This window comes from Aplidium turbinatum, chromosome 6 (assembly GCF_918807975.1).
Source record: "Aplidium turbinatum chromosome 6, kaAplTurb1.1, whole genome shotgun sequence".
In the NCBI taxonomy this organism is placed as follows: domain Eukaryota; kingdom Metazoa; phylum Chordata; class Ascidiacea; order Aplousobranchia; family Polyclinidae; genus Aplidium; species Aplidium turbinatum.
Window position 1 is genome coordinate 3846052 of NC_137477.1, and position 23746 is coordinate 3869797.

Genomic DNA, 23746 nt, shown 5'->3' on the forward strand with positions numbered 1-23746 from the left:
GGTGTAAAAAACTGCTTCAGATTTTTTTGGACTTTTTCCTAAAATTATTGAACCAAGTTTTCCCACCAAGTAAGGAACCAGCTTTGGTCAAAGTCAAAACACAAAGGATGAATTTGGTGAATGCTTTAAAATCATGCAGTGCCCGGTCGAAAAAAATGCTCTTCGGACGAGCATGGAACCGATCATCTTTCCATTACGATGAAGCCGAATTATGTCCTCCTAACGGTTTTGATTTGGTGAAAAAGGTCTGAAAGGTATGTCGTTTCTTCTGGGCTGAAAATTAAGTGGAGATAAAGTTCTTGGGCGCATTTGCGACAAACTGTTTCTTGGGTTGCGACTTTCGAAAGCTTCTTCGATTGTGAAGTCAGGCCTACCACGAGCTGGCGATAAAATTGTAGATGAATTGGTGCGAGAGGTATGGCCGGACGGATGATTAACATGCGTGTTAAGAGGTTCGCGATAATTACCCTCTGTCGACGAAAAAGGATGCATAGGAAACGAAGAAGAGATATTGTATAAATGTTCACTTTGCTGTCGCATAGGATTTTGCTCATAATTGAAATCTAACGTTCTTGGTCTGGCAATAGTTTTTCTTGGCAGATCGGCAAAGAAGACTGGTGGTGTTCTATTGCCACCTGATGGTGTAAAATATCTGCCTGGATTATCAACGTTTAGGGAATCGGCAGTGTAAGGGTTGGAAAAAGTTTGATATTGCTGTCTAAATGAAAAATTCTTTTCTAATGGATTTAAATTCCTTTCTGCAGCATAACCTTGCGGCAAACAATTCCCAGCTGCTGTGATATTTTCATTGAGTTGCGTTAACGATTTTTTTCTGGGTGCCGTTTCATCATGGACGCATGCGCCTGGTTTTGAGCGTTTTCCTTTACACCGATTGGCCACTTTTCGTTTTTTTTTGCTTGCATGAGTTAAAGCAGTGTTTTGCTTCGGAAATGAAAATAAAGTCGCATCTGGTGTCTGATTTTGATATTTTGGAGGTGAAAACTTTACTGGAAGAAATCTATTTTCATTTTTTCCTTCTTTTTTTCTCACATCTTCTTGAAGAGGAGGGAGCTTTATTTGTGAAGAAATGGATCCTGGCTTTGGTGAAAATTTATCTACGTTTGTACTGTAGTTTCCCTTGTTGCTTTTTTTCTTCTTTCTGGTTTGTTTTTTTCCTTTCTTTCCTTCTTCTTTAAAGTTTTCATTTGTTTTTTGATTTTTTGGTACGTCTTCATCAAGCAGTTTAGTTTGGTTAAGAAAAGGTTGATCGAAAGAAGTGTTGCCTTTAGAAAGGTCATCGTTTAATAGTTCTCTTGTAGTTTTATTTTCTATTGTGCCTGGGAATCGCCGCCGCTGGAGAAACTTGCTTTCTGCTTGTTTTTCTTTTTGATTCTCTACAGAAAGTCCATCGGAATTGATCCCGCTATCAACAGAAGATGGACTTATTGTGCTTCTACCAATTGGAGAAACTCCTTTTCTTTGAGCTAAACAATAACCCGTTTTAAATAATGACGCACCAGCGATGATGTCAAGATGATGTCATGAATGATGAGCGATGACGTGTGGATGAATACAGCACACATGAAGAATGACAATGAGCGATATATTTTTATTCACAAACAAGACAAAATGTGCAGTGGCAAAGATAAAAGCAAGATTGGGTTAGCTGTCACCATTTTTCAATGAAAATTCCAATAGGACAATGTTTGTTTGGTCACAAATAAACGTTGGATTACAATCACTCTAGTCTGTTACGTTTTGATACTGTTAAACTACGCATTGTTACAAAAATATAAGACAACGACATAAAAGAAAATCAACCATGGTTAAGCTAAGATGTATTCGCAAAGTGGTGATGAAAATGTACTCAGTTTCTAAAATGAGTGGATGCGCTTTCAACTAAATGGAATGAGAGTGACGTCACTACGGATGACATCATATACCTCGAGAATGTTGACCTCTCCCTGATGGTTCAACTTTTTTAGATTGAAATGCCGATTTGCAATAATACAAGACAGAACCAACTAAGCCTCCGACAGTAGCTATGGTTGTTATCGTTGCCACAATGGATGTTGGAAAGTAGCTCTCTTCATCTAAACATAATTTGGTTGAAACGAAATTCGTTGAATATAATGTGCCACAAGCTTTGATTGAATAAACCAACTTAAAGTAACTGTTTTGATAGAGATGTAGGCCTATACAAGAAGCTAGCATAAGTTTTTTTGTTGTAAGTTACTCTCACAAAGGCAGTTTACAAAGATAATGATAGCACAACTAGCTATGAGCGTTGCAGGCTACCATCTGGTCAATGGAAAGAAACTCTATAATCATTACTAAAATCTTTGAAAAATATTATGAGATTATATTGTATTGTAAAAAAAAAAATGAACTATTTGAATTGAATAATTCAAACACAAAATAGCTATGCAAAATGTTACAATTAGTTCTAATAAAACTTATGTGTCTTCAAATTCAAGAAAGTTTTTGCAGACTCTAGCGATGACTAACACTGCAAGCGTTTATTTGATTTTGTTAATTGTGGCGATTTTATCAGCTTACTTAAAAGGCTCTGACGCTATAGACAAGACCGAGAAATCTTGTAAACTATTAACCGTTTTTAATATAAAGGTTATACGATAACGATACTCAGACATATTTTTCAATTAAAGCAATCGAACTTTCAACTTGCCTTCTGTTTCAGTGCTTTCATTTGGAAATGAAGTGGTGTTCAGCAATGTTTCATTTCCGTTTACATTTCCTTCGCCGAGTGGAGTTTCGGTTGCATTGGGAAATTGGTGGCTGTGGTTAGTGGCAGGATTTTTTGTCACGTGTTCAATATCTCCATGTGGTTCAGGCGTGAGTTGCAGTTTCGCTTCCTTTTCTTTTGGTAGTGACTCTATTGCTGGATCAAAAGGAGCTTCAGTTTCTGGTAATAAATCAAGAGACAACGAATCATCTTCTTCACCGGGTGTGTCATCTGTAAGTTTACCCACAGTGGGAGCTGGGGTAGATGATGAAATTGTTGAAAGGTCTGTAGTAATCGTGACATCAGGAGTAATGCCTGGGGCTGATGTTGTTTCTTCTGAATCGCCATCACCTATCGTTGGGTTTTGCGTTTTTTCTTGAGGAGTTGCTTCATAAGGCAGAATAGTGGTCTCCGGATTTTCTAAAGGAGCTGCTTCATCAGGAAGGACAGTAGTCCTCGGATGAAATAGAGGAGGAGATGAAGTTGGTTCAACCGCTAAAAAGCAATCAAAAAGTCAAAAATGCACGTTGAGTAGTTTCAATTTTTTGCTCTATGGATATTGTTCGTTCATAAAAACCAACCTCATTATACAAACCAACCTCAAACGCTGGAACATGTTTCTAGTATACGCTATCTAGGCTCTGGTGAATCTAGTAGGGCCAAACACGTGCTAGTGAAAAATTGCCCGTTACGAAACGTCAGACGCTATTTTGCACCAAAATACAAAACAATTTTGATAGAGAGGTGACTTTCTTCAACCATAGACAGACAAAACTAAGCAACCAAACGGCATTACACATAATACGTTAGGGTGAACATAAAATATAAACTACGAACGTTTTCGGCCATACTCAAGTTAGCCCTTCTCAAGTAACGAAAATAACTGATTTTACATCTACATTTAAAATAAACGGCTGATCTACACAATGAATTGAAAAACGAAATGCACAAGAATGAAACTGCAAAGCAGAGGAGAAAGGCACATCACATCACAAAATACAAAACAACGATTGCATAGTGTACGACTTTCATTTTTCCAATGAACTTACAAATAGTGCAGTTTTCTCCAGTGTACTTCGGGTGGCAGATGCAGGAATGGTATCCTAAGTGGTTTTCACAGACTCCGTAGTTTTTGCACGGATTAGGAGTACATTCATCAATATCTAGAATTAAGAAGAAACAATTGCGTCTTTTATCATTTTGATCAAACTACAGTGGCATTTCCTGCATAGATAAAAATCAAGATTATTCTGCAGCCGAATAAAGACGTGGCTTTGTAAGCTAAGTCGTCACAAGCAACGAGAATTTGACTTTGATTTGTAAATTTGTTTGTCATATCTAGGCTACTGACCGGTTGTTGAAGATTTGAATTAAATAAATGGCAAGGAAGGAAATGTTTGTGCCCACTTTCAGTCATGCCATTAAGTGTGCCAAAGACACAGCCACATGTTCTTGAGTGGTTTCAAAGTGGTGCCTTTTAAAACGTTGGGGAAAGCACCCACACCCTATTAGAGGAATGGAATGGGCGACCTTGGAATATTCTTCATCGACAAATTAAAACAACTTTTCATATGCTTTCACCTATGGAACAATCATAGTCTGTCCACCCCCGCGCACAGACGCAGTGGAAGGCGTTGACGCGATCTTCGCATGTGCCGCCATTCTTGCAAGGGCTTGCTCTGCAATCGTCAAAGTCTGCAAAAAAAAAATAAGAAGAAACTTTATCGATGTCATACGACATTCAACATGCGCAGAATTAAAAAAAAACACTGATTTGCTGACTCAAAGTTTATAGAAATTGTAAAACTGACTAATTCCACAAGTTTCTCCAATGTATCCTTCTATGCACTCGCAAGTCCATCTTTTAACCCCATCAACGCATGTTCCCCCGTTTTTACACGGATTGGAGGCGCAGTCATCAATATCTAAAAGTAAATACAGCATAGATACAGCTAGTACATTTGCACATTAGGGAACTGTGTTCCGAAAGCTTATGAAAAACCGCTATTACCACAGCGAACCCGCAGCATTCGTCTGAAAAAGAACGTTTAATGTACATTTGTGAAACAAATAAAGATTGTTAGTAAGCGAATTCAGAAAGTTTTGCAACTGATTTCTTTCCATGTTATTTGTTTTTAACGAAAATCTATCGCAAGCACACTAGCTGTTTTAAATCCAAACACCTGTATTTTAAGTATAAATCAAGTGCGTTACTCGCTACTCACTAAGCCTAGACTTGGCAAAGCCTATAGGCCGGTATCCGGTCATTTGGTCGACAGGACGTTTGGTCGACAGGACGTTAGGTCGACAGAACGATTTATTTTAGGGTTAGGGTTAGTTAACTAACCATAACCCTAATCTAACCCTGACTCTAATCCTAACCCTAACCCAAAAATGAATCGTTCTGTCGACCTAACGTTCTGTCGACCAAACGTCCTGTCGACCAAACGTCCTGTCGACCAAATGTCTGTCGACCAAACGACCGTGCACCCTATAGGCCTAAGGAAATTAATCGTTTTCACAAATACAATTATTAACGCCATCTTCCCCTTTAACAAATTCTACGTATCGCACTAGCTGCATCCATTGAATAGGCTATATGCGTTGCTCTTAGCTTTTTGCAGTGAAAATCATATACAAATTCGCTTGGTTGCTGAAATGATTGCTATACTTCTTCTTCGTCGTATGAGCTGTTCTTCCGACTATATGTTTGGGCATGATGTCATCAGCCACTCGACAGTCTCGTCATCCAGGGCCTTCAGTCCAAGCGTTCCATGTGGTGGTTGATGGATTGGGCAGTCATGGACGACATGATCTACTGTCTGGTCTGTGGCACCACACTCGCATCCCGATGAGGGAGCCAGGCCCCATCTGCACATGTCTGAACGAAAGCGACCGACGCCGGTTCGTAGGCGGTTAAGCCGGACCCACGCAAGTCTTGCGAGGGACATTCCCGGAGGGTGGGGATTGACGTCGGGTAGGAAATCACGGAGTCGAGAGGTGTTGTTTTGCCACTCCATGTTCCGTGTGTAGTTCGTCCAGTGTGCCGCACTTATTCCAAGATCTTCAACGTTGTTCAGAAGCTGTCGTGCGGCGGGCACAAATGGGCGTCTTGATTTCAGTCGCTGCTGTCCTCCAGGTAGGCGCTGGAGTGTACTGTGGAGGAGGTGGTCGGGGTCCAGTGCGCAACGAGCAAGGGAAATCATGGCTCCTTTACGGCGAAGCTCAGCAGGTTGGATGCCTGCAAGGATGGGAAGGCAGTCCGTTGGAGTGGGACGCAGGCATCCAGTCACAGTGCGTAGTGCGTCATTGATGGCGGTGTCAATGTGGCGGGTGTGAGAGCTGCGGCACCACACTGGTGCGCAGTACTCAGCGGTAGAATGGACGAGGGCCAAGGTAGCTGTGCGAAGGGTTTTCGCATCAGCTCCCCAGCCGAAACCCACCAGCCGCCTCAAAAGTGCAACGCGCGCCGATTGTTTTTTGCGCAGTGACTCCAGGTGTCGTCGGTACGTGAGTGACCTGTCCAGGGTTACGCCGAGGTAATACGATAAAGATATACTCGAGCTTGTTTACATATTAACCAAACAAATCATTCATGACAACACCAACTCTGACTCACTTATTTCGCACAAGTCGCCCTCAAAACCATCTTCGCAGAAGCAATAAAATTCCACTTCGTCAACCATTGTACACTCTCCTTCATTTTGACAAGGCTTGTCATCGCACGTCAAAATAGGAGCTGGTGTTGTTGTCAGAGGAGAAGTAGTGGGATTAGGCGTGCTAATTTCTGGGGCTGGCGTGGTTTCGGCAGGAGGTTCTCCGGGGGTAACTAAAAAAAGTAAATCGGGTTAAACCATACATTAACGAAGATTTTCGACTCATACACGGGCAAGATATTTATATAAGAAAAAGTACCTTTGAAGAATTAAGTACCATTTTCAGGTAGGCTATAGACATTTTGACAAGGTGTTTAGCGTTAATTGTACACATGCTTACAATGAGCTGAATTTATTTTATTTAAACGTGATTTAGGTGTAGCAGGCCCTTCAATAGTACATTTAATTTAACCTGTAGTTAAATGTCAGATTTAGCCTACCGTTAGTTGAGGCGAAAATGCTAGCACTTCGCACGTCATTATGTAGCCTATAGCCTAAGTGTCGCAAATTCGAGTGTAGTTTATGTTAATATTCAACAGTTACGACTGTGATTAAACAAATAATCGAACAAAATTTGTCTTGTTTTCATCATCAGCGGACATTATTTCGTCACTTGAAGAGAATACGACATCACATTTCATGATGTTACACTGACAGATTCCGCACCTCAAACCAATTTAAACGAACTCTAAAGAAACGCAAAGCTGAAATCTAAAATTTGTTATTTGAAGTATTATTCTTTGACCCAGAGTTCTTTGTTTTGGTTTCAATTTGAAATAAGTTTCTTTGAGATTAATTTCGTTTTGACAAATGAAAAATCGTTTGGAACAGCTTTACTGCAAATGTTTCGTTTGAGCCTCATGTCATTCATTCCTCCTTTTACACTCAAGGTTGGTGATGGCACAGGTCTAACCCAAGAGAATAGTGAACAACCAGTCGTTGTCTTGCCATGGAAGATAAGCAAATCCTCTGCTCTGTTTGGTGGATGATAAATAATACATCCATTGGCGACATAGCATTTTATTCATTTATAGCCTAGTGATAAAATATTATGTTTCGTTTTTGTAAAAAGTGGAAACTATGTTAAGTTTATTGACCGATTTGTTGTCAACTTGAGTTAAAACTGATATTAGCGACTTGAATGCCAAAGAATTGGTGATCAGTTCACTTCAGTTTGTTTTTATTTCTGACCATCACAACGAAAAAACAATATACGACAAACATAGCAGAGGTATAGAAAAAGGTAGAAGCAACAAAACGCGACCGTTATAGCGTGTGTGATACCAAAGCAGGACAATCAGTTTAAAATGTGGCACGGTCGCAACACCTCAATGATACCTTGATACCAATAATGGTGATATAAAGTGATACCTTTATAGTTGAGGGATATTCCTCTTAGATTAACGGAATCATCGGACCTCATCCGCAGCTCAACCCTTCCTCTGTACCTGAGCCTTCCATTGTTTGGAAGTCTGCTCAAAGAAGTTCCACAAAATCTATAAAATTCATCATGAAGAAATGGAATGGATTGATTGTTTCATTCCACTTTTACTGTAGCTCTAATCTTACTTACGTTTGATCGCCAACCGGCTGATGTTGGGCTTCTTGTGTGTGCATTTCCACTTGTGTTGAATCCCTCAGAGGATTCCCACTTTCCACAAGGTTTATAGATGATGGAGTTACTTTTAAAATAGTCTTACGGTTCTGATTTGGATCTTAGTGTTACCGGAAGTTTTAGGATTCTTTTAACATGGCATCAAGTTAAGCAACCTAAGAGATCTAATAACACTCAGCAGAGTTTGGCTCTCACAGGTTTTTATATTTTAGAAGTTTTATGCAGTCAAAGCTCGACAACTCGAAATTACTAAAAGCTCTTTAACTTGAAATTTATCTATCTCGAAGGAGGTTGATTGGTCCCTGCAGAACGCCTATCAAATTAATGCAAAGAAACTACACCCAACTCGAAGTTCTATCTTGAAACATTGGTTAACTCGTAGTTTGTTAGTTTGTCCCTATAGGCCTAACGTATGCAGCGCTCTCTATCTCGCAACTACTGAAAAAAGTCAATGTTTTGGAGGCGTTGCGCATACTTGATAGAGCTTGGATGTCAGTTGGGACGAAAACAATAAGCAATTGCTTCAGAAATGCCAATTTCATTGCTATGACTCCTGGCACTGAAGTCACAGCGGACACATTTGATGAAGATGACATCCCAATTGCTGAGCTCACCAGATGTGCTGCAAATGCCGGTGTGATTTTTGACGAGACATACGAAAACTATGCAACAGCTGATGACATTCTTGAGGAAGGAGCAGAAAAACACAAGATAGCTGACACTGCTGCAAGTTATGACGATGATGGAAACAACGAGACGGATTGCAGACCCATACCCACAGCAACAATAACGCTTGATCAGTGCATGGGGATGCGAGACTTTTTACAAATGCAAGATAATGCGGCTGAGACTTTTGTTTACTGGGCGGGCTGGTAACAAAATAAATTCATTTGTGTTCTGGGATGTGTTGTTCACTTACTTGTTACGTTGACCCATAGCAGTGATTTCCAATGAATCAAATTCGCACGTTTCCCCAAGTTCAATGTGGAAATCTTTGAATGAAATATCAACTACATCGAACGAACGGGCCTGCATCAAACAACAAATTCTGTGGCGTCACAATCAGTATCGTGACTGTCACTTGCTAACGATTAAATTCCAAACGCGACTTTATAATCTGCATGCTGCTTTCAATTATCCTTTTCTGGCTTTTGTTGATGACAAGAGGAACTTTTACTAAAGGTATTTAACTGCCCAATGCCCATCCCGAGTGCTTTTTAAATATTGTCACTATTCTATTTTAAACCAAGTTTTATTACACGATTTTGCATCTTTAACTTGAAGTAAATGGAAATATGCTAATAATAGAAATCACAATCCTAAGAGCTTCGGGTGTAGCAAATCACAAGTTCCAGTGTTGCCAATAATTTATAAACACCCCGACATCTTTAACTTTTTAAATATGCAACAAATCACATGTAGGCTATAATTATAATTATTTTAAAAACAGCAATCAAAAGGTGGACCGAAATCGTAATGATTCATACACAGGCCTTGCCAAGTGAAATCCAGTAAAAATGAGTGGAGGATCACATGCTGACAAGCCTTTGAAAATAGATCTTCTTGAAATAGGATGGTAGTAGGCTAACACTTTTTAAGAATCTAGACTTTGGTTTAGCATAAGCATCGGGAAACTATGGTTGTCAGACCAAAAACACCAGATATATGTGCTAAAAATGCAAAACGTTACAAATTTCTTGGTCTGTTGCACAGGAATTTGCAATCAAACAATTAGCTGCACAACGAAAATTTTCAGCTGAAATTAATCTACTTCTCACTTTAGGAAGAGACTACAGAATTATCGCACTCTATGGAGCCTATGATGTTCTCTTACTCTTTAACTAAGTTCAATGCCGAGAGTACATGAAAGGATTACGATTCGTCTAACGTGGCGAAATAAAAAAAACAAAAAAAAACAAGCTGCTGAATGGATTCTAAATCAAGCAAAGTTATGGGATATTGTAACCACCATCAAAAAACTAAAATGGTAATAAACAGGTTTGAAATTTGATTTTGACAATAAAAAAAGTTTGAATCTTCTAGGCTATCCAATGCGTCACTGGACTAACCTCAATAGTCCATTTGCAATCAAAGTAGGAAGGGTACTCAGTCGGGTGACCTTCGCTTATGATAGTTCCACTCCCTGCCAATACGGAGTCGCACTCCTGTCCTCTGCATGTGTCTGTGACATGATAATGGATATAAGACGATTATAGAAACGCAATTTGAAAAACTATCTACGACGAATCCAGGCTACGTGTTTTATAAATATATCAGACTTATAATCACTAACCAATAAGCTAAATTGGGCAATATAATGCTTTTTAGTGGGTCTTTAGCTGAACTCACCAATTGTCACAAGAAATATTAAGGATAAAATAAATAAAAACTTTGTTTCTTGATACATATTGACAAAGTCAACCTATCTGACAAATAAAACTCATAAGATAAGTATACACAGAAATTTTTAAAATTTATTATCGATTGACGTATTTCAAGTACAGATAACGAGTATGGGAACTATTGATATTTTCATCCTAATAAATAAAACTATCCACTTAACTCCATTTTCAAGCACATGTGAGGTCATTATCTACCAACGGATAGAGTTGAAAAACAAGGTTTAAGATAAATAACTTTATTGATAAATTTAGTACGTGGGGTTCACTCGATCAGTCCATCATCATTGAATCTTGAAGTTGTTTGTATCGTACTCAATTCTTTCATCAGGAACCAGTAAATATGGCTTAAAAGTGAAAAATAACACCAAAACCACTTCACTGATTTGTCTACGACGTTAGCATACTGTAGAGTTGGTAAAATAGATTTAAATAGATTAAATAAAATAGATTTAAAACTAAATTTTTTTTTGTCATTTTGTTTCACAGTTAGTAGCAAATCAAAGAAAAGTAGGCTACCATAGTTTGGTGTAAATGAGTGTAATCATTGCAAAGAAATTTTTGATTTCTTCACGCATTGTTTGCGTAAAAATCTCCAAAAACGAGTCATTTTTTTCACTTTAAATTGGAAAGTAGTGGTTAGCTGGAGTGCGACGGTAAGAAATTTACCTTTCCGCTACTGCTACAACGAAAAAAAACCAAAAATGAAACCGTTACTGCAGCTGATACTGTATTCAATATGTAGTAGCGCTACCGCTGTTGCTACCACACAAGTATAGGCTATCGGCGCTACAAAAGTATTGCGTAACTTCCCACTTCTGAGTAGAGCTGTTTCTAAGAAACGTTTTTTTAGAGTGGCGCAGATTGATTGAATCTTTATCCTCGGACTGGGAAAGCTTCTTGCAGAGCTTAATCCTGGCAGTTTCGCATACTTGTAGAGTAGGGTGGAGTGAAAACACGTTTTTCATCATTTTTTTATTAGCTTGGGGTTGGAAAACTTCCCAATTACTACTAAAAACAGTTGTGCAAAATTAAAATGTAATCTGACGACATCTTGATCTGCCACCAGCCACTTGAAAATTTACAATTTCCTTCTACATTAGGGTGGATCAATTTAGGGGGGGTATAAACTTGTTTCCTCATTTTGCTTAGATTGAGTAGCCAAAACTTGCCATTGGGTATATAGAACACTGTGCTAAAAGTATATTTCGATCGAGCAAATTTTTGATCAGAAACCAGGCCATTACTTATCGACTAAAAACACAAAAATACATTCAAATGTATTTGAATTTGACGTTAGCATAGAGATTTATTGTGATGTAATGGAAATGATAATATGCATCAAACTTCCTCGCTTTAGATGAAATAGTCACTTTTCGATTCGAATTTGGGCATTTCTTGTCGTGATTCAAAGCGTAAGCGTATAAATCCATCTCACGAATTAACCCCGCACACCGCCGCTGAAGCTTCCATCACCAACTTGACGCACCTTTCCACCACCTGTGTATGACACGGAAATCGAGGGAATAAAAGTTCTGGAGTGTCGTTAGCTGCAATCATGTCTCGCAGTTCTTTGTCCCCCATGTTTCTTGTTACAGGAGGCTCGGTGAAATTGAGAGCCTGCCAGTCAACCATATCGTAGTATTCGTTGGGGTCAAACTGTAAGGGCGGAATGCAGAATCGTCGCATTGTTCTCTATTTGCGATGGCTTGATCGAGCTTTCTGAATTCGCCTAAGTCCAAGCTCACGGATTATCACTACCAATGGCAGATTTAAAGTGGCAAATAAGAAGCACGCCCTTGCAGTGAAGCAGGAATGCAGGTGGCTCTGGAACGCCCCAAGCGCAGATGGTCATTTGTTAGCCCCTTCAGCAACAGACAACTTGTATCTGTCATTAAACAAGTTAAAAATGAAAAAGCACAAGGGCCCGATAATGTCCCTCCAGAATTCTTAAGGCACTGTAGTCCCAAATGTTTGGCATGGTTGAAAAGCTTCTATTTTGCTTGCCAGACCCTCCAGGCCATACCTAACATCTGGCGAAAAGCAACTGTAGTAGCACTATAGTCTACTTAAACCAAACAAACCAGATGATGATCCCAAGAGCTATTGTCCAATATCACTACTCTGCGTTCCATATAAGATCTTGGTACGGCGCCTGCTAACTAGACTCGAGCCAGTTGTTGATCCCCAGCTACCAAAAGAACAAGCTGGATTTCGGCACGGATTCTGTACGACTCATCAAGCAGTCAAGCTGACCGAAGATATTAAGAAAAGTTTCGAGAAGGGCAACAAAGCTGGAGTTATCTTGGTAGACCTCACTGCTGCCTATGATACCGTGTGGCATCAAGGGCTAACCTTAACGCTTCTCCGCATGATCCCAGACAAAAAGGTAGTGCGATTTCTCGCCAACATTCTGGCAAATCGGACCTTTTTGCTGTAGACGAGTGATGGGCAGTGCATCCGGCCCGCGAAATTTTTTTTCCCACGAGATTTCTGTCTCATTGATTTTAGTCACTTTAAAAGTAAGATTTTCCGAAAGTGTTTGAGAGATTGGTTGATTCAGATTGCGAAATAACTATTTGCCAATAAAATTCTGCAATGATAATAAAATAGAAGCTTTCCCTAACCCTACTTTTTTGAAAAGCTTTTGTGCACCGCAAAAATTAATTTAAAGAAAAAAAAAAGTTTGACTTCGACGGGCGTCGAGCCCTCGTTCTCACGATTACTAGGCAGAGGATGATGGCGTATGAGCGATCTTTCCAGGCTAGATTGGAGGGCAGGAAATCTTCAGCCACTCAGCAGTCTCGTCGTCCAGGATTCTCAGACCATGCGCACCGTGTGGAGGCCGGTGGGTTAGGCAGTGGTGGATGACATGGTCTGCGGTCTGTTCCGTGGCACCACACTCGCATTCTGATGAAGGAGCCAGGCCCCACTTGTGCATGTCCGAACGAAAGCGGCCGACGCCAGTTCGCAGGCGGTTAAGCCTGACCCACGCAAGCCTTGCGAGGGACATCCCTGGTGGACGGGGATCGGCGTCGGGTATGAAGTCACGGAGCGTGGAAGTTTGCTCGAGTGTGACAATGAGGATGATACCACTGAACCAACCGTGCCAACGACAGAATGTTGCATTCACACGGTTTTAATACAAACTTTTACCAAAATATGTAAATGAGACAGAAATCTCGTGGGAAGAAATATTTCGCATCCGGCCCAGCCGCTTAAGAAATGGTGTTCCGCAAGGATCATGCTTATCACTTCTACTATTTAACATCTACATCAGTGACATGCCAGAGACTACGTTACGCCAGTACGGCTATGCTGATGATCTAGCACTACTCCATTCTGACAAGTACTGGCATGTGGTAGAGGAAGCACTTACAAATGACATGACCCAAATCGCAGACTACCTGAAGCTTTGGATGCTGAAACTGAGCCTGGCAAAGATCACCGTCACAATTGTCAGTCTCAACGGAAACCCACTTCCACACAACCCATGCCCCACCGACCTAGGAGTGAATCTTGACCGACAATTAATCTACAAACATCGTGCTGAAGCCCTCCATGCTAACCTATCAGCACGTAACAACATGCTGAGATGCTTAGCCGGAACATCTTGGGGTTCTAGTACATCTGCACTCGGTACAAAGTGCTTTTGCACTTGCTTGCTGCACCCCCGAATAGGCTTCTCCCACTTGGTGCCGCAGCGCACACACTAACAAAATTGACACTGTCCTCAACACCACCATGAGAATAATCATTGGTTGCCTGCTTCCAACTCCCACCGAATTTTTGCAGGTGCTATCCGGCATTGTCCCAGGTAGACTGAGTAGGGAAAATCACGTACACAGTCTAGTTTTACAAGCTATTTCAAGGGATGACCACCTCTTCAATCAGATTGTCCTAAATTCGAGCCGTCAAAAGCCCCAGCGCTTGAAATCTCGACGCCCCTTTTCCCGACATGCTGCAGATATCTGCAAGTCCAACTTCCACTTTACAGAAGTTTGGAACAGTAAATGGAGAGAAGTTGCGAGACCAACCCAATTCACAGTCCCTCCCAATACTAACACACCACCCGGAGCAGAACTACCTTGGAATGAATGGGTGAAGATCAATCGCTTGCTGACTGGGGTGGGCCGTTTCAACAGCAACATGTTTCAATGGGGCCTCACCCACTCACCATCTTGTGCATGTGCTTCAGAATCTCAGACTGCAAAACACATTATTATCTATCAATGTCCTGTATATCGACCCCAGGACAGATAATATATTATATGGAATGTGAATCTCACAACGTTCGATGAACACACAATCCATTGACTGCTGTGCCTGGATGTAACAGCGTGATCTGCGGCGGTCTCAAACGTAAGAAGAAGAATCTTCTCGAATTTTTGGGAAGATGCTTTTGATCCTTTTGATGCTTTTGATCCATTCACGAAGCAAGAGCTTTTCCAAAAGGACCGGAAAATTCACGTGGTCCAGGTATTAGTCCATCCAGATGTGCAAATACATGTCTCATGAGAAACTTGTTCTCCAGAGAAATGGATACTTTGCACAATCAAAAAACATTACGTTGGCCATGATCACGGATGAGAGGCAAATAATCCTTGAGCTTGGACAAGTGAATTCAGAAAGCTCGATCAAGACATCACGAACAGAGAGCAATGCCACGATTCTGAATACCAACGAATACTACGATATGGTTGACTGGCAGGCTCTCAATCTCACCGAGCCTACTGTGACAAGAAATATGAGGGACCAAAAATTACAAGACATGATTGCAGCTAAGGATACTCCAGAACTTTTATTCCCTCGATTTCCGTGTCACACACAAAGGTGGTGGAAAGGTGCGTCAAATTGATGACGGAAGTTTCAGCTGTGGTGTGCGGGGTTAATTCGCCAGATGGATTTATACGCTCACGCTTTGAATCACAAGAAATGCCCAAGTTCGAATCGAAACGTGACTATTTCATCTAAAGCGAGGAAGTATGATGCATATTATCATTTCCATTGCATTGCAATAAATCTCTATGCTAACGTCAAATTCAAATACATTTGCATGTATTTTTGCGTTTTTAGTTGATAAGTAATAGCCTGGTTTCAGATCAAAAATTTGTTCGATCGAAATATACTTTTTGCACAGTGTTCTATACACCCTATGGTAAGTTTTGGCTACCCAACCTAAGAAAAATAAGGAAAAAAGTTTTACACCCCCCCCTAAATTGATCCACCCTAATGTAGAAGGAAATAGTAAAATTTCAAGTGGCTGGTGGCAGATCAAGATGTCGTCAGATTACATTTTAATTTTGCACAACTGTTTTTAGTAGTAATTGGCAAGTTTTCCAACCCCAACCTAATAAAAAAATGATGAAAAACGTGTTTTACCCACCTAAATCGATCCACCCTATTGTAGAGGCTTTGAATCACTGACGCAGGCCTGGTCACCGAGATTGGCAGAGTGAAGTTTCCGATTGTTGAAGTCTTGTTGCCGGGGAATTATTCCATCCATTAGATGCCGCTGAATGGAGAGCAGTCCCGTGCGTTGCTCAAGCGCACGCCCTGAGAGTCGAACCAACGCCGCTTGATCTTGAATCTTCTTCATTCCAGAAGTGACGCGCTAACCAATTGAGCTATCGGAGCGGACATTAAGCTATCGGGGCAGGCTGTTCTCACAACTCGGGCAGATGTTCTCACAACTCGGGCCAGCAGCCTTCATAGCCTAGCAGTCCTTTAGTAAGCCGGCTCCCCACAACAGCAAACCTACTGTAATTGCACACTCTCACACACAGCAGGGTATCGCAGCGGGCTTTGAGGTGTGTGAAAACAACTTAACTTTTTTCCTTCTTTGGTTTTGAGTAAAATCACCTCAGGCTGTTTTTTTTACAGAAATCGGATAAAATTTACTTTTAACAGAGTTAAAAGAGTAATAGAGTAAAAGGGCCATTGTAGCCTTAGAAACTCCTTCGCGTGTACAACTTTTTAAGAAAATATTTGTCAAACGCCTAATTTAAACTACATTTGCAATTTCAATTGGTCCCAAAGTAGCCTACTATTGATTTCAAAGTATGAGAGTGATAAAGGTTTGACAATCTAAACTATAAAGAAAGACTTTTCAAAAATACTTTTTTATCCTATTTTCTTCCCGTTAGATGTGATTGCGGCTATGGTTAAGAATTTGAATATACCTTTTCTCTCTCTTAACTCTCAATATTTTTATCTTGGTTTCTTTATCGTAATGAATGTTTAGCGAACACCCATGAGAACACTCCTAGAGCTAAGGTGTAGCCTACACTGTACAAGACAGTTGGATGCTTGAACGGCCACTTTATCATTGAGTTTCTCTCACTGTGAGCAAAAACACTCGAAGCAAAATTAAAAATACTTGCTATGGTTAGACTTTAAAATGACAATAGATCACAACAAGCCTAAAGTCTTTGTGATATTAAGGTTTGATTTCTGTAAAAAAATTTCATTTTTAGGTTAAAAGTTGTTCCGGTTAGATGTAGTAATGCAAAGTTGTTTCAAAGTTAGCCTAGCAATAATTCAACATTATTTGACTTGGAGGTTGGTTTATCTTTTACCTTCTCCACTCTTGTGGAGCATCAACATCAAAAGCAGAAAACAAACAATTAGCTTCCTCCTGATATCTACATTATCCCTGAGAAATGCTCATGCCCTCAACGCTACGCAACTCTATACTGATAGCATGGACATAACTCGGACTCTTGAGAAAAACTACTATCCCTCCTATGTTCTGGTATCCCACACCAATTCACAGCTTAGAAGGTAACACCCTCCCAATACGGCCCCGTAACATGACATTCAAGTTGCCTCAGTGTACCACACCAGCCTCAAATCTGAAACATTGCGAATCACCGAAATGCTACGTTCCTACAGAGCGCCTTCCCGTTCCCAACTCAGTGCTAACACCAAAGCTTCTAATTGAGAAACCTTCCTCACTCTTAAGTATCGCTTGGCCTGCGACGTACAGACACGTGCAGTCAGGGGAGGCAGGTGAAGCACTGCCTCACCTGGCAAAGCAAAAATCAAAGCAAAGTCTGGCAAAACAAAAATTATATCAAAGAGATGGTTATCACAGAATAAATATTATTTGCCGTACGAAACCCAGGATGCTTGAATCACTCACGATGGCTGACTACAGCTAGTAGAACCCTTAGATTATATGTCAGCGATAACAATCAGTCTGAGAAACTGCAAGCATTGGTGATGTTCATTATCCATGTTTATGCTCCAATGTGGTTCGCAATAAAATCACACTCATCTTGCAAAGATGGAGCTAGACACATTCACCAAATGATAACCACATCACGATATCTTATAATTAGGAGCACAAGAAAATTATCGACCCAGTTATACACTGCAACTCATGCTTTGCTCTTCCGGAAAATATAACTTTAGCTATGATGATAATAATAATAATAATAACAATATTTATATAGCGCCACATCCACAGTCAAACTATGCTCCTGGGCGCTGTACATGACAATGGTGATAATTAATAAGGTACTTTCAGTGATAATGTTCATTGAAATAGAACGTTTTCAAGCGAGCTTTGAATTCATTTAAATTTTCAGCTTCTTTCATACAAATAGGCAGGCAAACAATTCCAGCAACTGGCAGCAACAACTGGGAAGGTACAATTTCCATATTGTGTCTTACATGAAGGGTTGCACAAGAGCAATTGATGTTGAGAACACAAAGTTCTGGCAGGTTTATAGGCTAATGAACAAGCAAAGGGTCCAGACATTTTGGAGCAAATCCATGGAAAACTTTATAAATTAATAAACATATTTTGAAGCGAATACGATACAATACTGGAAGCCAATGCAGGGATTTTAGTATAGGAGTGATATGCTCACGTTTACGTGTTAAAGTAATTAGCCGAGCAGCAGCATTCTGAACTCTTTGAAGACGCAAAATAGTACAATGTGGAATGTTATTTAACCATGAATTTGAATAATCAAGCCTGGATGTCACAAGTGCATGAGTTAAAGTTTTACAAGCATCAACATTAATAAACTGTTTGATGGAACCAATGTTTCTAAGATGAAAAAAGCAAGATTTAACAGTGGAACTGACAAAGTTTTCTAAACACGAATGTTGATTTAATGTTACACCAAGCAATTTAATTGAGTTAGAAGAAGAAAGATTGATATTACTCAGGGTAAGGGTCATGTCATTAAACTTTGACATACACCATTTTGGAGAAAATACAATAAACTCACATTTTTCTTGATTCAGTTTCAACATATTATAAGACATCCAATTTGAGATATCAACCATACATTTTTGGACTTTTGACTTAATACAACACAATGAATCTTCATCAGTAACACGCAAATACAATTGTATATCATCAGCATATGAGTGGTATGAAAGCCCATGTCGCTTTATGATGTCAAACAGAGGTTTTATGTAGAGGCAAAACAGGACAGGGCCGAGAACAGAACCCTGGGCAACTCCAGAAGAAAGAAACGTTGCAGAAGACATTGAGTTGTCAATTGCTACAGATTGAGTTCGATCATAAAGATAAGAAGAGAACCAGTCAAGTGCTATTCCTGTAATGCCAAAATCTGATTTGAGACGATTTAGAAGAATTTTGTGATCAATGGTATCAAAAGCAGCTGAAAGATCAAGAGAAAGTAGAACAACGCTGTGATTACAGTCAAGTACGGTAGCAATATCATTATGGATTTTTAGTAAAGCTGTTTCTGTGGAGTGATGTTGACGATAAGCAGATTGATTGATATCAAATAAATTTTGCACGTTTAAGAAATCATTTAACTGTCTGCCAACTACTCTTTCCAATATTTTTGACACAAAAGATAGATTGGACACAGGGCGATGGTTCTTGAACTCTTCTTTGTGTAGACTAGGCTTTTTTAAGTGTGGACGAATAATGGCATGTTTAAGTTTTGGGGGAACAAGACCACTTTTCAAGGATTTGTTTACGATGGAGGTCAGAATAGACAGAAAAGATGATGAATGCTTTTTGAGGAGCCATGAGGGTACTGGATCTAGTTCACAAGATGCAGATGATAATGCAGTTAAAATGTTAAGAATTTCAGTCTTGTCTGCTTCAAGAAAACTAGAAAATGAAAAATCAATGTGAATATGGTTACAAGGATCTGCTGACTGAGTTCCTCCAGTTATATGGTGAAGACATGGAAGAGTATTCCTAATTAAACTAATTTTGTTTGAAAAGTATTGGTTAAATCAGTGGTTCTCAAACTTTTTTTTGTTGCGACGCCTCTGGAAAAGTTTTCTGGACTTGCGACGCACCAGCAAATAAAAGTAAATGAATAAACTTATGATTAAAGTTTTGTTTATTGATACGACAACAAAAAGCAATGCATGTTATTTAATGTGACGTGTGGGCTTGTTTGTTTTCACAAAGTTCATTGAATCTTGGGAGAATTTTTGAAATTGCCATTCGCATTTCTCTTTCAGTGTTTATTCGTGATCGATATTTGGTTTTTATCACCACCAAGGCAGAAAATTTTGCTTCACATAAATACAACGTAGCGAATGGGATAATAATTCGTAGTGCTTTGTTTCACCAAACCTGGATAATCGTCATTCATTGAATCCAAAAATTTGCCGGATTTCCTACTACGAAAGGATTGCGAATCCATTCGTAGTTTGAAAAGTTTTCCTGGAAGTATTTTGCAAATTTCGACTCGAGCTTGGACAAATGTAAATAAATAAGCCTCTGCTTCGCAAATTTGAAGGGAAAAAAATGCACTTGCAACCTCAACTCTTCACTGTTTTCAAAATGAAATTACACCAAGAAAAATGATTCAGAGCTTTTAATTTTTTTTTGAAGGATAGACATCCAATACTACGTTAGGGTATCAGCAGTGGCAAATATTTAGTTAATTGCGGTGTAATCAGCTAAATGCATGGGACACATCTGTCCTAGCGGTCCTCAAAGGGTTAACCTAATTTTTATAATCTTAAACTGAGTTTAGCCAAGAAACGGAATTATTCTGCGACGCCCTTGGAAAAGTGAAACGACGCACCAGGGCGTCGCGACGCACAGTTTGAGAACTACTGGGTTAAATGATTCAGCAATTTCTTGAGCAGACTTTCCAGTTGGATGAACACTTCTGTTATCTTTGCCCATCAATGTTTTAGAAAATTTGAAGAATTGTAACCATCAACCACATATTCGATAAATAGGCCTGCGTAGAGTGATGAAAGCTAGTAAGCTACAGCTGCAAACCCAGCGGAAAAATACGAAAATTCAAAGTTCCCGCAAAGCTTAATTTTGATGCAGTGGAACACTTCAAATTGATTAACTGTACAGATCTTCTTATCACGGAGCCTCCTGTAATTAAAACAATGACGGATGCTTCGCTCCGGCAAGTCATCATGATAGATGTGACTCCCAATGTATTTTTTCCAAAATTTCCATGTCACACGCAGGCTGTTGAAAGGCTCGTGAAGCTGGTTACCGATGCATCTAAAGCAGTTAGTGGACCGCAATATCGAGACGGCTTCATTCGTGCCCCAATTGCTCCAATCGTGCCCCATTCGTGTCCTGGTAAGTTAATGCCAACATATGAGTCTAAACGAGACTTTACTCACTTCAATTTGTAACTGTTTATTATATTTGTGTGTTGTACTAGTGAGTGTTCAGCTTTGTGCTGATAGCCGGGAAGAAAGCCTCTTTCTTCACATGTTTATTATATTGCTTGCAGTCTTTGTATGCATGAGCGCATAAATTAATAGGAAGTGACTTTACGAGTTGGCCACCTGTCAATCCTGTCATATACTGTAAAGTTTAAGCTTGTGAGTCTATACTCGGCCATCTGATGGTGAATGTTAATAGGCGTTTACCTGTTGGAACCGTGGGTGGTCCATCCGCCAAGTCACTTTAAAGTTAATATGCTGAAGGAGGGTGAACTCAAAACTCTTAAGTACACACATTTCCATTGTATTTGGTGGTATATTAGAACCTTTTGCCATGTCTAGTCTACATAGCGAGTAAAACTCGAAAAAAAATTACCATTCAGTTCATGTATGCATGAGAGCCTAAATTTGTATGTTTAGGCCTATTTGTATATCAAAAACTTGTTCAAACATCTTCAATTTTTTACATTGTGTTTTGGTGATAAACTGGCAAATTTTGCCATATCTAGCTAATTAAAATTGGGAAACAATATACTTTTTTGACATTTTTGATCCACCCTGCAGGCTACAATTGTCTAAAACAACAAATAAAATAGATGAAAACGCATTCTATCTAAAGAATTGGAATAACCTTAAGTGACCCCAATCTAGAACAACAATCTGATTGGTCGGTTGGTGGAATCGTATGCAAAGCGAAAATATGCTTCTCGAAAAGTATTTTTTGCCTTCATGCTCTTTAACTGCTCAAGAAAAGTATTTTTGGTAATACTTGTACGCTGATACCCTCTGCGGGCCGCACATAACAGCGTGGCGGGCCGCATCCGGCCCGCGGGCTGCCAGTTGGTGACCCCTGATCTAGTCTCATCTGAAACGGTCTGATGCTGAAAGATTGATTGCAGAGAGAAATCTTTAACCGTTTCCCTCCTTCGTCACACTCGTCCTGGGATGACAGGTTTGCAGCGGCCCATCTAAAGAAGACTATGGGTTCAGCAAAAGCTACTCTCTCTCTGGCACTTCCGCCAAATGAGATGTCAGACTGCAGTGGCACTTTTCCACAAGCCGGTGCCCTTCTTCAAACGAGCACCAAGAAGAAACCCACCCACTCACAAATCATCTAAAATTAAAATTTTACGAAATCGTGCTACTTCTCGATGTTCACCCGCCACTTCCTAGACTGCTCCAACATCAGCAAGAGGAAAGATGAGAAAGGTAAATGAGCTTGAGGCAGCTAATAACTTTTTTATATACCCACAGATTACCATCTACCGCGGTGGGTCCGTTTGGTCAGGAAAAGTCTCTCGCCTCCATGGTAGGTATTATCTATATCTATGTACTGTATGTATGGTATGCTTGCTGAACGTTTGAGTGTGTGGAAGGCTCCTGGAGCGGTCGCAAAATGATGCGTCAGGTGAAAATTCCAATTTATACAAAAAAAATAAATGTAAACCTGCTAGATGTAGTGGTATCCACTTTAAATTGTAAGCGTTGCAAGAAAAAGTATTTTCTAATCTAAAATTTGCGCCAAAATTCTACACCAGATGTTGTTTCAATTTTTGTAAGTCTTGACATTGGAACAAACTTTGGGCTAGTTTTTAAAGGACAAGATGCGGGCTACCATCATTACAGAAGCATGTTTGCTTGAAATCTAGAAACAACTGGCAACACTGTTTTAACGCACCCTCTTCATGGCAGTTAACGTAGCGTAGGTAGAAATCTCATTCAAATAAATCTTTGGATCTTGCAATGACATTGATTTCCTTACCTAATGCAGAAGCTATGCGCATTGAAAATAACCCACAAAAATTTTGAAAATAGCGCCGAAAGATTGTAGAATACAAGTATCAGGTTCTTGATTTGATATAATGTGATCAATGGTATTTTAGTGGATGGAATAGTTTACAAGTAACACCCGCACTTCTTGAAACAAGTTTGCATTCAAACCATTTGTTTAAAAAAGCTCAAGACGATTGGTTGTAGGAAGCGTGATCTCTTGGACTAGAATAACTTAGATTCATTGATGGAATCGCCTGGCAATTGCGAATACTTTGATATAAAGGTTTTAAACCTGCGGTCCCTAACCTTTTTGCTATCACAGACACGTTTGAAATTAGCTTCACGGACCGGCAATTTGAAAAACGAAGTTTGACATGCTTGTAAGTTTAATTTTTATAGAGGTTTAGTTATCAATATCTTGGTTTTTAAGGAACCCTTAGGAAATTTATAGAGGTTTAAGGTTATTATAGAGTTATAAGGTTTTTATATAATATAGAGGCTTTTATAGAGGTTTAAACACACGTTTAGTTATCAATGTCTTGGTTTTTGAGGAACCCTTATTTAAGGAAATCTTTCTGGATAAAAACTTTACTGGTTGGCTTTTATTCCTTCAATCTATTGCCGAAAGCATTGGTTCTCAATGCTACTATAGTAGTGAGGCGAATGACAGGAGATGGAGCGAGGGAAGCAAGCGAAAATTTTTTGAAAAAGTGTTAAAAATGTACTTGTTTTGATTTGTTGTTTTCTTTATTGGTTTTGGGGAGCACGTAAGTAAATGCTCCTTCCTTGGACCCGTAACTGCTTTGGTAGATATACTACAAGTGGCAGCGCAGTGGTTCTCAACCGGGGTGCCGCAGCACCAAAGGGTGCCATTTACGTTTCGCAAGTTATTAGAGTAGCGTTA

At 39.7% G+C, this 23746-nt stretch overlaps 1 protein-coding gene across 1 annotated transcript; it reads right to left on the minus strand.

The window, feature by feature from the left end:
* Nucleotides 1–219: 219 nt before the first annotated feature.
* On the minus strand, nt 220–10469 carry LOC145771804 (uncharacterized). Its single transcript, XM_082583534.1, has 11 exons — nt 10367–10469; nt 10087–10199; nt 8937–9046; nt 7774–7898; nt 6366–6575; nt 4558–4671; nt 4328–4441; nt 3796–3909; nt 2690–3241; nt 1944–2093; nt 220–1484 (listed from the first exon to the last, which is right to left on the minus strand). Exons 1-11 carry the CDS (start codon nt 10422–10424, stop codon nt 220–222), a joined length of 2925 nt encoding a protein of 974 aa, XP_082439660.1. The 5' UTR covers nt 10425–10469.
* Between the last annotated feature and the right edge of the window lie 13277 nt (nt 10470–23746).

Coding starts and splice junctions, on each gene's coding strand:
- LOC145771804 (XM_082583534.1), bottom strand. CDS start 10,424: ATGTATCAAGAAACAAAGTTTTTATTTATTTTATCCTTAATATTTCTT. Junction 9,047..10,086: donor ATTGCAAATGGACTATTGAG/GTTAGTCCAGTG, acceptor TGTTTGATGCAG/GCCCGTTCGTTCGATGTAGT. Junction 3,242..3,795: donor TGGAGAAAACTGCACTATTT/GTAAGTTCATTG, acceptor ATTGCTTTTTAG/CGGTTGAACCAACTTCATCT.